The sequence below is a fragment of the Numida meleagris genome, chromosome 5 (genome assembly GCF_002078875.1).
Source record: "Numida meleagris isolate 19003 breed g44 Domestic line chromosome 5, NumMel1.0, whole genome shotgun sequence".
Lineage (NCBI taxonomy): Eukaryota > Metazoa > Chordata > Aves > Galliformes > Numididae > Numida > Numida meleagris.
Genome location: NC_034413.1, coordinates 55,203,810 through 55,218,211, shown reverse-complemented (window position 1 = coordinate 55,218,211; position 14,402 = coordinate 55,203,810). Strand labels below are relative to the sequence as shown.

Genomic DNA, 14,402 nt, shown 5'->3' with positions numbered 1-14,402 from the left:
AGGAAATCACAAGTGCTGTTTGTCCCAGAGTATGTATTTGTAGACTATTAAAATAAACATTTAATTTATGAGAAAGGAAATGAATTGGCACTCAAAGTATAAAATATGTTCATACACCGTAAGCAAGACTCTTGACTTATCTCTTGGGGGATATAGTATTGTACTGTTCTAAGTATACTTTCAAGCACTTCCATAGACACAAGTTTCCTCAGAATGACTCAACAGCAGTTACAACTTTATAACCAACAATGGTTTTCCATGGCTTGAAGAATCCTAGAGTGAGAGCCAAATCAATGACTGTGCAACTTGGTTCACCTCATGAATTAATTTTATAGCCCAAATTGAGTGAGAATTGAAAACAGTATTTTTTTCTGCAGCAGATTAGCAGCTATGGAAAAATTATCAGATCTTATGAGAAGTGACATTTTAATGTTAAGACTTGCATTTCAGGAATATGAAGAGACATTTATAAAGTTTCTGACAATGATATTCAATATATTATTATTGTCTTTCCAGTCATCAACAGTAATGGTCAAGGGTTAAAACAAAACTAAAGATAACTAAATATGTATCAGTTATATGATAATGAGTTGAGATAGCTTTATATAAATAAATTTATATTCAGGCTACCATAATATATGGAGGTTATACATACATACAATTAGAGTATATTTCAAAATTTTGTTATGTTTATAACTACCTTTTTGGTAAGTTATAAACAAACAACCTCTAATTAATAGTTGGAATAACAGTTTAAAGCATAAGGCTGATCATATTTTATTGAATTTGAGCTTTCACACACATTACCAGAAGTTCTAGTTAACAGAGTGAAAAAAAGAATGTTGTCTTAATCAAAATATGTAACCTTTATATATGCTAAATTTAACTCATATAAAATCTGCAATAGGTTGCCTTGGAAAAGGTTGCTATAGCTTCAAGGACACGTTTTTGGCTACCAGTAGTGGAAAGGTAAGCTTACAGATTGTGTTATGTATGCGATGAGTTTATGTGTTCATACTGATATGATCCTAACCTGATAAAACCAGACTTCACACATTCATACCTTTAAAATAAAAACAATATATTGTTTGGCCTGATTAATAATTAGAATAATTTAAAATTATAGCCTAAAATTTAAAGTTTATTGAACAGTGATTAAATGGTTAAATTGACTCGAAACAAACTGCCGGGGAAGACAGTATTAAACTGTAATTCTTCCCTTCAGACTGAAATAATTACAAACAGACTTTCAGCAAGACTGTATCTGTAGATTAATCTGTGGCTTTTCATTATTTCCCCTTCACATCATTGGAAAATAAAAATTTTAGCATATTCAATGTAATTTTAAATGTGATTGTGATTTAACCCTATGTAAAATTAGCAGAGATTTCGTCACAGTTTTTTATCATTTCTTAGATACAAAAGACCAAATCTTTATTCTTGCATTTTACTTATAGATGTCAGGACTTTAACAGACATATATAACAAAATGAGATAGCATTTCTTCAAGCTATCAAGAACTACTGTCACTGAATTTTTATTGTACATTGTCAATGCAGAGAGTGGAACTAATTACCTGAACAACTCCTAGATTTATTTAACTCTTTTTATGGAGGATTTTGTACTGTCACCCAGGCTTGGCAAATCAAACTCTCTTGATTTGAAGGTAGTTTTCATCCTTGGGCACTCAGTGAAGTCTAGTTCTGGTTGACAATTTTGAAGATTTTGTTTACATGACTGTCCCAGGGCAGCTCAGTTAGGAGATTATTTGTTAACAAAACCTAGAATAGCCTTTGTGATGTTCTGTAATCTGGTTCCACAGTCATTGTATCAAACTATAGCAGTCCTCTACAGAAATATTAATTTTTGATCTAAACAGATTTTCTTGTTTATTCTCCAGAAAACACAAAGGTAACAATTATGTAAAGAATAGGATCATTAAGAAAATGATTTTTGATAATCAAACCAAAAAAGATGTCTAATCAAACTTTAAAAAATAGTACCAGTTATATTACCTTTGCAAGAGTCACTTCTTTTGTCAGTAAGAATTTCTTCTGTTGCATGAATCATTTCTTCAAAGTCCAGCTCTGTAGTTCTCTCTGTTACAGATGGGTAATCAGCTACCCCAGAGAATAGGGGTTTTTGCTCATCTTCAATGGAGGACACAAATGATGATGAGCCACTTTTTTTCTCCTCAAAGTGTTTCTTAATAGATTGATAATATCTGGAATTGTCCTCTGTGGGTTCAGGATCACTTGGATCATTCTCTTTGAAATAATCTGTTAGATAGAAATAATTGTGTGTAATAATATGCAATTTATAAACTTGTGTTCTAGTTTATTTTGGTTGGAGGATGGAGGTCAGTATTTCTCTTAAAGACACACAAGACACTTGCACTTATGCAGTAAGGATTTCTAGTTTCAAGATCACAACTAATCTTCAAAACGCTGCTTATATCAAACCAGCTTTCCTATTTACTCACAGTTTTATTCCAGTTAAGGATGACACTTGAGAAAGCCTTTTATTCCAAAAACAATGCAGTAAATTCAGACATATGATTAAAAATTGAACTTATTATTTAATTCCTTCTTCTAATTTCTCACATTTTGTGATATTTCTCACAGTCTTGACAGTAAAATAGTCATAGATGTCAGACTCAGTTTCAAAACTACCTGTTTAAGTTATACCTACATATAAGCATCTTTGCTGTTTATTCTTTTCCCAGCAAAGGTCACAGCTGAACCTCAAAATGCTAGCCCAGATAAATACAGGCATATTTCTTCATGTTCATTACTGTCATACTTATATTTAGGATTGACACGGGAGATAGAAGCCTCTTGGTCCAGAAAGGAGGAAGTTGCTAATCTATCTTTGTAGTATCCCCTCAAAACGACATCAGTAGCCCAAATTCCTTAGCATTTTGAGTTAATTGCTATTCATTTTGCTCTGATCATCCAATCTTTTGAATATGTACATGAAAAGCTGTGATATATAGGGTAGGAAAGTACCAACCACATTCAGAACGAAGCTTTTATTAACTGCGTTCAGGATCTAGAGTGAGGAACAGCAAATTCAGTAGTTTTAAGAGGTAGCAAATAAAAATACAGATTTAAAGCACATGCGTTTAAAACACACACTGTAAGAAGGAAATAGAATTTAAACACAAGAATGATCATTTGTGAATATAGAGAACTCCTGATCTCTTTTCAGGATAAACTTGAAGCTAATTTCAAATTCAATATTTGGTCTTACATATTCTTAACTGAAATGTCAAGATAATTCCAGTTCTGCTATTTATTTAAAACACTGTTTAGCAGGGTAGTCTCAACAGAGTATAAATACTGTAACTAGTTTGCATTAACTTCCTGGGGAGGCAGCATGATTTCCCATCTGCTTTGTGCTAATTACTAATCAACATATTTCTGGAATGTCTGTAGTCTTTACAGACTACAGAAGTGGTTAATACAATCTTATATTGTATTCAATTTACTATATTCCATAGGTTACTTTGATTTCTGGTCACTATACTGAAATGAAAGTGTGGCCTTATCTTATTTGCTTTATTGCACATGAAGATAATGCACTATCTGTATGGAGCACTGTGCATGAGTCCAGACATCTATGAGCAGTGAGGGCAAGTAATGGTCTACAAAATAAAACCAGTACCTAGACAGGTCTCCTGTAACTGTACCCTCTGTAGTCTCTAGGGACAATTTACACAGTCCTGCACTGAACTAACTTTATTTGGCTCCTGTAAAGCAGAATTACTGGCTGTAAGTGATACTGAGGATACACTGATGCTTCTAAGGCATCAATGCAAATGCTAATGGACTGACAGTGCAAGGCTTTTGGGCAATGTACAGATTGGATAGATGTCCCACACATCTCCCATCTCCAAAGGAGTAAAAAATACAAGAAAGCTTCATAAGAAAATTCTAATGTAGATGTCTCACATGGCTTTTTTTTTTTTTTTTTGTGGAAATATATGGTGAAATGCATGCAGTCACGGTACAGTAAATTTTCTTAATTACTTACTGCTTGACTAACTTCAACCACAGTCACACTGCTGACTGTGAAAAAGACCTTATAATGAAAGCTTGAAATTGCCATTTTTAGGGTAGTTTCTTTATGTTCATGGGATTATGTGCACTATCAGTAATGAGCACCCTATGGAATACAAATCAATCAGTGAACTAATTTTAGGAGAGGTCATTGAGAGTCTAATGAAAAAAAATAGTATAGCAGCATAAGTACAGCAGATCACCTTATTTGTCATATTCATGGAATATTAAAATATCTAGAAACAAGATGCCAGATTCTGCTGACAATTATCCCTCTGTAAAACAGGGTAGTTCAGCTGGTGTGTCTGCATTTAGTCTGCATCTATAACAAATCAGCAGAGCATATTCTTTTCCAAATGCTGTTCAGGTATAACAAACTCCCTGGCATTAGAAAAAAATGTTGAAGAAAATCTGTTGAAAGCCTATTGAAATCAGTGAATATTTTTTAACCTGATGATCTATTTCAAAATATGCATCTTTGGCTTTAGTGCAATTGCTGTATCTGATAGCCATCTAGTTGTGTTCAGAAAGTCATAAGCTATTTTTCTTTTAAAAGACTGATGCTAAAGATTCTTCTGTCTGGAGAATAATCCCATTCTACTCTGCAAATGGAACAGAGCTGTATTTGGCTCAGCAGGTGCAAGCTCAGCACCTCAGCTCAACCATTCAGCAGTGCCTCTACAGCTCAGTGAAAAGATATTACAAATCATATCTAGGTAGTGCTTTGTTCACAGACTAAATTTCTGCATTTTGTTTTTACTTTTCAAATGAAATCCAGTCATTGGTTTGGAATGAATTTTCCAGATGAGAAGTTTTGTATCTTTGTATGTGTATCTATGGATAAGTTCACTTTCTGGCAGACAGACTCTAGGTTTCAAAAGGATTTCTTCTCCTTTCTCTTCTGTTTCAGGGAAAAAAAAAAAAAAAAAAAAAAAAAAAAAAGAAGAGTAATCATTAAGAAAAGCCCCTCATCTTAGTACTTCCTCTTTCCTTTTCTAGTAATGAAATTTTCACTCTCTAGTTCTAAGAGCTAGAAAAAATGTTTTACAGAAGCTGATTTATGTAACTTCCTGCTTTACCAAACATGTACAAACATCATTTACACTCTTTATGGGACATGCTTTACCCTGTTATATGTTTTGGATGCCTGCCAAACTTACAGGCAATGTCATCTGACATTTGCTGTCTGGAAATCCCAAAATTTTCACAGTAATTTTTAGTGCTTTTTACACTTGCACTGGCAGTGGAAGTGCATGGGTTGTCATGAGGGCAATGAAAAGCAGCTATGACAGAGACTCACAGAAATACTGGGATAAAATCTTGCTTGGTGCGATGATTATCAGAGATCAAACAAGTTTCGAGTGCCATGGTTAGCCTGCAGTATTGACGCTTTGCATTATTCAAACAGTGGCAGTCTGCATGAGCCAGACATACTTTCCCTTAGCATATCACTCTGCTAGCAACAATAATGGTGAAAGTGCCAGTAATATTTTACATGTGGAACAGCATTGTTTAATATTACTGTAATTTCATTAACTTGAATTTGTCATGCTTAATTAGTTTAGCTATGTAGCCTAGTGCATCAGAAGGCGGCAAATTTTTACTCCCTTTTTCAGCTATCCAGTAAAAAGCCCTGTAACATGCCTTGACAAAATCGATTTTGTAGAGGAAATGAAGGGAATGATTTCCTCACCCCCCCCAGAAAGCAATTTATATCTCAAACCAGAAGACACATAATCCTTATATTAAAATTATCAGTAGAACTATAAATCTGTTCAGCAGACATGATATTGTCCCATTGCTTTGAAAAATCCTACCATATCATTTTACGTTACACCAAGTAAGTCCCTTGGTAAGGAGAAATGCACACTGTGACTTTGAAGGAGAGATGGTTGATTGCTCAAAAAGTCAGCAGATCTTCAGATTCCCAGCAAGTATTTTGGTTCAATTGTTACTAGGTTTTTCTTATGTGATATTCACAAATATTCCTGTGATGGTCGATCTGTTTTTCCTACATATGAACAAAATATTTGCTAGTGAGCAATTCTGTTTGTTGTCTGTTCTTTAATATAAAATATCAGTAGTCTTGCCAGAAAGCAGAAAAATGCCTTATGTGTCGACTCGTGTACCAAAGGCAGCAAATGCTTAAAGTCAGTGACCACGCATTTCATAGAGCACATTAAATACAATTCCACACACACGTTGAGAAGGTGCAAAATCAGAATTCCAAAAATCAAAAGCTATTAATTCATAATTTGAACACTGATGTTCAAACCATGCCTGTGTTTTCCACACTATTGTCAAGAAATGAAGATGTCTGTTTGACGTAATTACTACTTTTTGGATGGGTTTAAAAGCATGAAATCTGAATGGCAAAATCACAAATTTTGTGTGCATGAGAAAAGTAGATTAGGAGCTGTACAAAATATGTATTGAAAAGCCTTAGAATTTCAGATCTAAATATTGTCCAAATGGTCTTAGATGAAAAAACAGAAATTGGTTATCATCAGGATATTTATATATTGCATATAATATTATAATGCTTATAATAATGCTTAGTACAGTGCGATAATTATTACAAAGACTAATTTTTACATACCCTTTCTTTGATTTTCTTAATTTAATTAATTGTGTAGTATTCTGTAAAGCCTGTCTGGATGAGGAAGGACCATCTTGACCTGATGCAGACTTCAGCATGTGGAGGGAACCTGAACTTGTTATGCAGGGTTTTCTTCTTGCTGAAGAGTGTTGCTCATGGGCATGGCAGGAGGGTTGGAACTAAACAATCTTTAAGATCTCTTGCACCCAAACTGTTCTATGATTCTAATATGATGCTTACTTGCAATGTAATTAATTTTAAAAAATGGAAAGTTACATTTACAGCTTTTTAGTTATAAAGAAAGCAATAAAGCACTGTGTGCCAATTCAGTGATAAAAGTATTGCTTCACATTTGAAGACCACAGGATTCAAAATTTTAGGAATAGAAAAGCAATGTAATGGACCCTGAAGTCATCATGTATTCATTAATAATTTGATTTAGCAACAGTGCCAAATTTTTGTGATAAAATGAGGGCTGCCTAATTTGTTTTCATTTTTTCTTCTGACATCAAATACAGTTATGCCCTTGTGCAGCATAATTTCCAGCAAAGCTTGGGTGAAACAAAGAATAAGTGAAATTAGATTCTTTCCATCAGAGATGGTTTTTTTGGTTTAAAAATAATCTTTCAAAGCTAATACAGCTATATCAAAGCTTGGACATTTTCTGAAGATGGCAGAGACAGGAATTCTTAAAGGTGAACTCACATTTCTTGAGACACTTCTTAATCTGATAGAAAGTATTTATCTGAAGGTCCACCAGAAACATGGATCTGTGTATGTATAGGTCTTTGTTCAGCACCTAGGTATAGTAGATGTCTGTAGACCTCAAAATCTGAAACAATTCCCAAGGCTTTCAGTGGCTCCTGAAGCCTTGGGCTGAGGAAATAAATTCATAGAATCATAGAATATCCGTGTTGGAACAGACCTAGAAAGATCATTGAGTCCAACCCTGGCTCCACACAGGACCACTCAAAATTCAAACTCTATGTCTAAGAATGTCGTCCGAGAGCTTCTTCAAATCTAGCAGCCTGGGGCCATGCCCACCACCTCTGCTGAGGAACCTTTTCCTAATGTACAACCTTACACTCCCCTGATGCAGCTCCATGCCACTCTCTTGGGTCCCATCACTGTCAACAGAGACAAGAGATCACCGCCTGCCCCTCCACTCCCCTCATGAAGAAACTGTAGTCTGCCATGAGGCCTACCCTCAGCTTGCTCTTCTCTAAGCTGAAAAACAGCTGGAGCATCAAATCCCACACAGACACAGAGTTGCCTGGGAGTTTATAGTTCCTGCAGTCATGGTCCTCCAACTCAGGGCTCTGGGGGTCCCAAGGGCCTATCACTGATGTTAAATACATGGGCAAAGAAGGCATTCAGTATCTCTACTTCATCTATATCCCTGAATGTGAAGAGGCCATCCTCATCAAGTAACAAGCCAATGTTATTTCTGGTCCTCCCTTGGTTGTTAGCATATTTTAAAAAGACATTTTTATTGGCCCCCACAGTTCTGGGCAGTTTTAACTCTACTTGAGCCTTGACTGCATAAATTATCTCACTACAAAGGTGTACAGCATCTCTGTAGTCCTCCCATGTTGCCTGACCTCGCTTCCAGTGTCCATACACTTTCTACCTTAGCTCCAGAAGAAAATTCTTGTATTCTTTAGCACACACACGTTTTCCTTCTTCTTTCTTATTTCTACTCATCTTGATTCCCTTCAATTATCCCACTTATCTTTAGGAAATCCTGCTTACAAAATGCATTGTGAAATTTCTGTACAGTTTTTGACCAATACTAAGGAAAAGCTATAATTATCTAGAAACTGATGCAGGAATATTCCCATTCCTAGTAAAAAGTAGGTTGCTGGTGATATTTTAGGAAAGTTAAAACAATTTCTTGTCTCAGTAATAAAAAGATCTAAAGTTCTTATTTTTCTGTAACTAATTTTAATAGAAAAAGAACCATTTAATTCCATTTTTATTCATAATTTGGGAACTCCTAAGAATTCACTGGGGAACGTAAAGATATAAACTAGTGAAATTCCATCATTATAGTAAGTCCTTGCACTTTTGGTGCTGTAGGTCTTACAGTGATGGTAGAGGAACAGAAGTACACTGGAGAGAACTGTTTGAATTCCTGGTCTGTCACAGCAAAGCTTGTGAGAGTTTGGTAAATTTACGTGTCCTGCAGTGTATTTTGTCTCTGGGCTGTGAAGATATGTGTGATTTGAGAAGCAGGGAACAGTAGAAGATACTTGAAACCTCCTCCCACTATCCTGAACTAAAGATTAGGTAATCTTTCCATAAAGATCCATGATCCTTATTTTTTTTAGTGGACTAAGATAAGAAGGGAGCTATTTTTAAATAACTGAATTAGAAACACATTTTAAAAGGCAAGAATTTCATAGTTAAAGTGAATACGCAATCCTTCATTTACTCTTTTGTGCCATTTATAATATAATTAATAAGTTAGAGATGGAATGACAGTCTTATCTTTGACTTTCCTTCCTCTGTCTGGCTTTGTATCAACTTTAATGGTAATTAGATAATAATGGAAGGACATTTCTTGATTTATTCTTCAGGAAATAACGCTATACTTTAAAAACCAGAAATAAAGAAGTATAAATATATGCCTGAAAAGGAATTCAGGTCAAAGGCTTAAGTTTAGAATTCTCTTCTAAAAGGAATACGGTTTTCACCATAGGGCTATTAGTGCTTTTTTTTTTTTTTTTCCCAAAGGATAGGTACTGGTATGTGTGACTATGTACAACATTTTGATCATATTGGGCTTTTGGAAACAGCCTGTCTGGAAGAAACTTGTAGAAGCAAAGTTCTTATGGAAGCTCCCTGAGGTAGCTCCTCAGCACTGTGGTAACAGCAAAAACAAAAATAATAGGAGCGGATGGAAAACTGCAGTGATGGGTTCTCTGACAACCATACACTTTTTGCTGAAGGTTTTATGCTGAAGGTGAGATTTCAGGAACATGAAATCTTGTTCTAGGCCGTATGCTTCTTGCCTAGATAATAGTTGCTTCCTGATCATTTAACCACCTGACAGTCTGGGTGAATGTTAGAAACTCTTTTCTAATTAAGCCCAAGTGGACTTCATTAGCATAATGCTATTAGTTTAACACAGTTAAAGTAAGAACTTCAATTTTTTCCAGATTCCTACCCTACTTTCTTGCTGGGGGACACAGAAAATATTGCTTGGCTGAATCATAGATTTGTAAACCAAGCATTTAAATGTATAAGCTGAGGGAAGGGTACAAGAATGGGAGTTAGTATGCTTAAAATGAAACACTGCAGAATGCATTTGATATCTCACTTGCTACAGACTGTGTCAACATGAGCAAATGCAAGCAGTAGTTGTATAAAAGATTTCATAAGAACTTTATTTTGTGGGTTTTTAAAATCACATCCATGGAAATAAAAATTCCTTTTTATGAGTTCCCAGAGCCAGCTGGCAAGATTAAGTATTGCTAGCTACGTGAATCTCTCATTCCTAATATAACTCCATTGGAGCCCTTATCCTCTCAGCTAGAGTTTGTGGGATGATGTTGCTTTTGGATTATAGCTAAAAATCCAGAGCAACAATTTATTTCAGTGAGGTCTTCATTACATTCCTAGGTAGTATGTCCATGCTGTCTTATTTAGACAATATTTTTATTACCCTGCAGGCATTTTATATGGCCTGTTTGAAGAGCAAAGAGCAGGTGGGATTTGAGTATATCACTAGTGTAGTTTTAGCCCCAAACCAGCTTTATCTTGGGAAAGAATTTTGTATCTGATTGCTTCCATGGCTTCACAAGAATTTTGTGTGAGTGCCTAGATCAGATCCAGAGTTTTGATAGCTTTCAGCAAAGGGTTATGTGAATTTAAGATAGATGCAAATGATAGCTTTTCATGAGAATAACTGGATGCTTAAACAGTGTCACAAAAGTGTACATTAATGAAAAGTTACACAAGACACTAGCAAAAGTAATATTACTTGTGCTCCAGGAAATTCTTTACAATATCTCAAGATTTCAAGCTCTCAGTGAGCTTACTTTTCTTGGGTGATAGTCTGTTATTTGCATTTTTTTCAGATATCTGTTTGGATTCCATATTGATGGAACCAACTCCAACGATGCCCTGTTCAGCATAGAAAATCAGATCTGCAGTCAGAACTAGCAGAGCTAAAGAACCTTCTTGCCTATATGCATTGCCCTTGAAAACAGCTAACTCTCACTGAACTGGAGTTACTGGAGGAAAACAAAAAATGAACAAGGCAGGTCTGTGTTCTGCACTGCTAAATAAAGCAACTGATTTTAGATAGAACAGTTCATTGTTTTCAGCAGGAGGCTAACTTGCCAACCCATCTGAAAACTTTGTTGGGAAATGCCAGGCAGGAATACTGCTTATTTTGAGCAGTCATGGAGAGAATTTCTTGGCTGACTGTCAAGCACCTATGGCAACTGGCTGAGGCTGCACCTGCACCTGTGCAAGGAATCTCATCCATTATATTGAAAGTCCTGCAGTGAATTTCTTTTAGGTGAGAGCAAGAATAAACTGCTATGCAGTGCATGTTTTAATTTTTGCAGGGGATATCTTGTGGTTTGCAGCCCTTTCTGGAAACCAGAGAACAAGACAGACCCCTTAAATTATATTATGATTGAACATATGTAGTAGCTAAGATCAATTTCTGTTGACACAGGTAAGAAGTGATAGGAATATGTACAGGTAGACTGAGAGATCTTACTCAGAATTGGAAAAGTAGTGGCACTAACTGCAGATGCATGAGCTCTGTGGATTTTCTTTAACCCCTGATAAAACTCCTGCAGGAAGAGTTACTATGGCAACAAAGTCCAAATCAGGCTAGCATGAACTAAAGGCTGAGATAATGCAATCCCATTTTAGCACTCCAAAAGAGAGAAAATCACTGATGATCACACTAAAGATGAAAACAATGCTTTCCCAAACTATGTAATATAGGTCAATAGCTGAAAGTAAAGAATGGGTAACTCTCTCCCCTATAATTATTACAAATAAATAATTTAGTGAGATGTAAAATATCAAAATCTTAAAGTGAGAATTTTGTTCATCTATTCAAATAGTAGTCTGTTCAGTTACAAAATCAAAATATGATTGTTAAAAGTCATTATGTGTGACATTTTTTTTTATGAGAATATGTTGACCAGAAATGCATTTGCCAGATCTGTTTTCCAGAACTCGATCTTTCTTCTCCAGTTCTTCTAAGGCACTCTTCAGGATCGTGCTGAAATATTTATCAATTATAGTCTAACTATGGTGGATCAAAGTATGATGCAGCTCCCTTCCATGGGTAGTAAATGTTGAAATAAATAGAACTTTACAACCCAGTAGTAACATCTAGCACTATACGACCTCATACGGGATGTAGGATGGGCCACAGAAAAGTGATACAAAAGGTCTATGACTATCAGGTGCCTCCTCCAGCAATGGCAACATATAAAGAATCTGAAGAGGGACCAGAAGGGGGCAGTAAACCAGTGGGTCAAAAGCGTATTCAGAGCTTAAGTGGACTTTCAATGTTCTGCACTTCTATCAAACTCAAAAGTTATCAGGTATTGTAGGACAGAGATGCCTGTTGCAAGCCTTGTCTCTTCTTTCCCAAAGGTGATTTTTTTTTTTCTCAAAGACAAAACTGTGAGAAATTATATTCTTTCAAAAGTAATGTAAATAAATGCCTCCAAGAGAGACTATTCGACGTAATCTAGTGAGAAAGAACCATAAAAGCCTGAGGCCTTTGCACCACATTGACACCTGAGGAGCCTATTTGTAATTCTGCAGCAGACATGACATGGAAGATCACTGCCATCATATCTAGGCAGCAACATATGTTTTTTCATAAGAAATTTGAAGTTTATTCAGGCAAAGCACCTCTGTCAACAAATTCTTAGTGATGAGCAGATTGAATATTTCATGGGGAGGTTTTCTTGACAGATTTGGTGTCAGTCTGGGCTTCTTGCCCTAAAGATGCTTATTTGATCAAATGGCAATGTCATTGTTCTGAGTAGCCATGCTCTAGATTGAAGACTTTCTTCATCAAGATTTATACTTGCCATGTACCTTTAGAGTGTTCCCATTTATTTCCAACTACTATGCAATTCTAAAATTGGTTTTGCGCTGCATTTAGGATTGGGATTTAACTGTGGATTATGAAAAACTGGCATACTAGAAACATTAATTTGTCAGACAAATCATTGGACCATAAAAGTATAAAATTATTCAAGGAATTGTGTTTTCCTTACATAAAAATGAAAATCTTGTATCAGTTTAGCTTTCTTCATGATTATTGCTGTCTGACCACAGCTACAGGTATTTTGGAGTACTGAATATTGTGACAGGGTTTAATATTTCACTGAATTTTCCTTCCTAAGGATTACTCTCAAAAGTCTCTAAGGTGAACACAGTCACAGAAAACTCTTTTCAGGACAACCACTTACACATTGCCATATGAATCAAAACCAGACTCTGGGAATCTACTGTGTCCTGAAAACAAACACTTTAATGCTAGCTAGAAACACCACTTAGCATAAAGTTCAGCAAAGTACTTTGCTGAGGAAATAAAATCAACGCTGCTGGTAAATAATCTAGTAGACTAGTTTTTCCAGATATTTTAAAACATGATGTCTCAGAAAATGGATAATGGCCTGGAGGTAATGTACAGATGTATGTATAGGTATATATAAATATATGTTTATCTGAAGGATAGTGAGGTAGTTTAATGTTTGAATGGCTCTGCACTGATGGATGTGAGGTCATGGAAAGGTGACACTGATGTCCTCTAGACATATAAAACAATGTAGGGGACAATGCACAGAATGTTTCTACTGCTCAGCTGGGTTCTCAAGACCTGCTACAGTAACAACCAACATACCACCCTAATGTACTCAGAATTACCAAGTGAAATACTAATGAATAATGAAGCAGTACTGTCTAATGTAAAAAATGAAGTGAATTACCTTTCTCTATTTCACTTTGAAAGGACAATTTCCGTCTTCGTAGTTTGCAGTTATCTCCATTTGTATCATTAGTAGTTTGTGATCTTATTACGATGTCAGACTTGATTAATGAAATATGAAACATAATGACAGATTAGTCCCACATAAAGAAAGCAGGTTTTCAACAGTTGATTGACTCAATCATGTTCAAGCTTTAAGAAAGGCAATATTACACAAGTCAGTCTACATCATACCTGTCTAAGAGTATTGGTCAGTGCTAATGTTGTAAAGTTCATGCATATTGAGCAAAACTGGCAATGTCGCCACCTGATGGTGAAAAAGTATCCTGATAAATAAATTCACATGTATTATCAGCTTTCTGAACTAGCACAGAGGTGTTTTAAATAAGTTTAGAGAAAAGAAATCCATAACAATAAGGTTGGAAAGCACCAGGCACTGTACTCATTATTTTTTACTTTCTAGACATTCCTTTCTATTCAGTTCATTAAGATACTTACTCCCATAGCTTAACATAATGATGTCTTTCTCTGTACCCATTAATAAAAGACATGTGCTTTTTGTTGCCTTTGTGAATACAAGATACATTTAACTCTTCTTTCCACTTATAACTGAAACATTTATGGATAAGCTGATAAATCATAGAATCATAGAATGAGCTAGATTGGAAAAGACCTACGAGATCACCTAGTCCAACCATCCACCCACCACCACCAACCCCACTAAACTATGTCTCCCAACGCTATATCTAAACGTTTCTTGAAC

General features: G+C 35.5%; 1 protein-coding gene across 1 annotated transcript in view; it reads right to left on the bottom strand.

Annotated features, from left to right (window-relative positions):
* Nucleotides 1,990–14,402, bottom strand: part of KCNH7 (potassium voltage-gated channel subfamily H member 7) — a 62,870-nt gene continuing 50,457 nt past the window's right edge. Inside the window, exons 8-9 of the mRNA XM_021399941.1 lie at nt 13,641–13,740; nt 1,990–2,279 (exon numbers count right to left, since the gene is read on the bottom strand). Of these exons, the coding sequence (XP_021255616.1) occupies nt 1,990–2,279; nt 13,641–13,740 (390 nt within the window). The remainder of the gene's footprint in view (nt 2,280–13,640; nt 13,741–14,402) is intronic.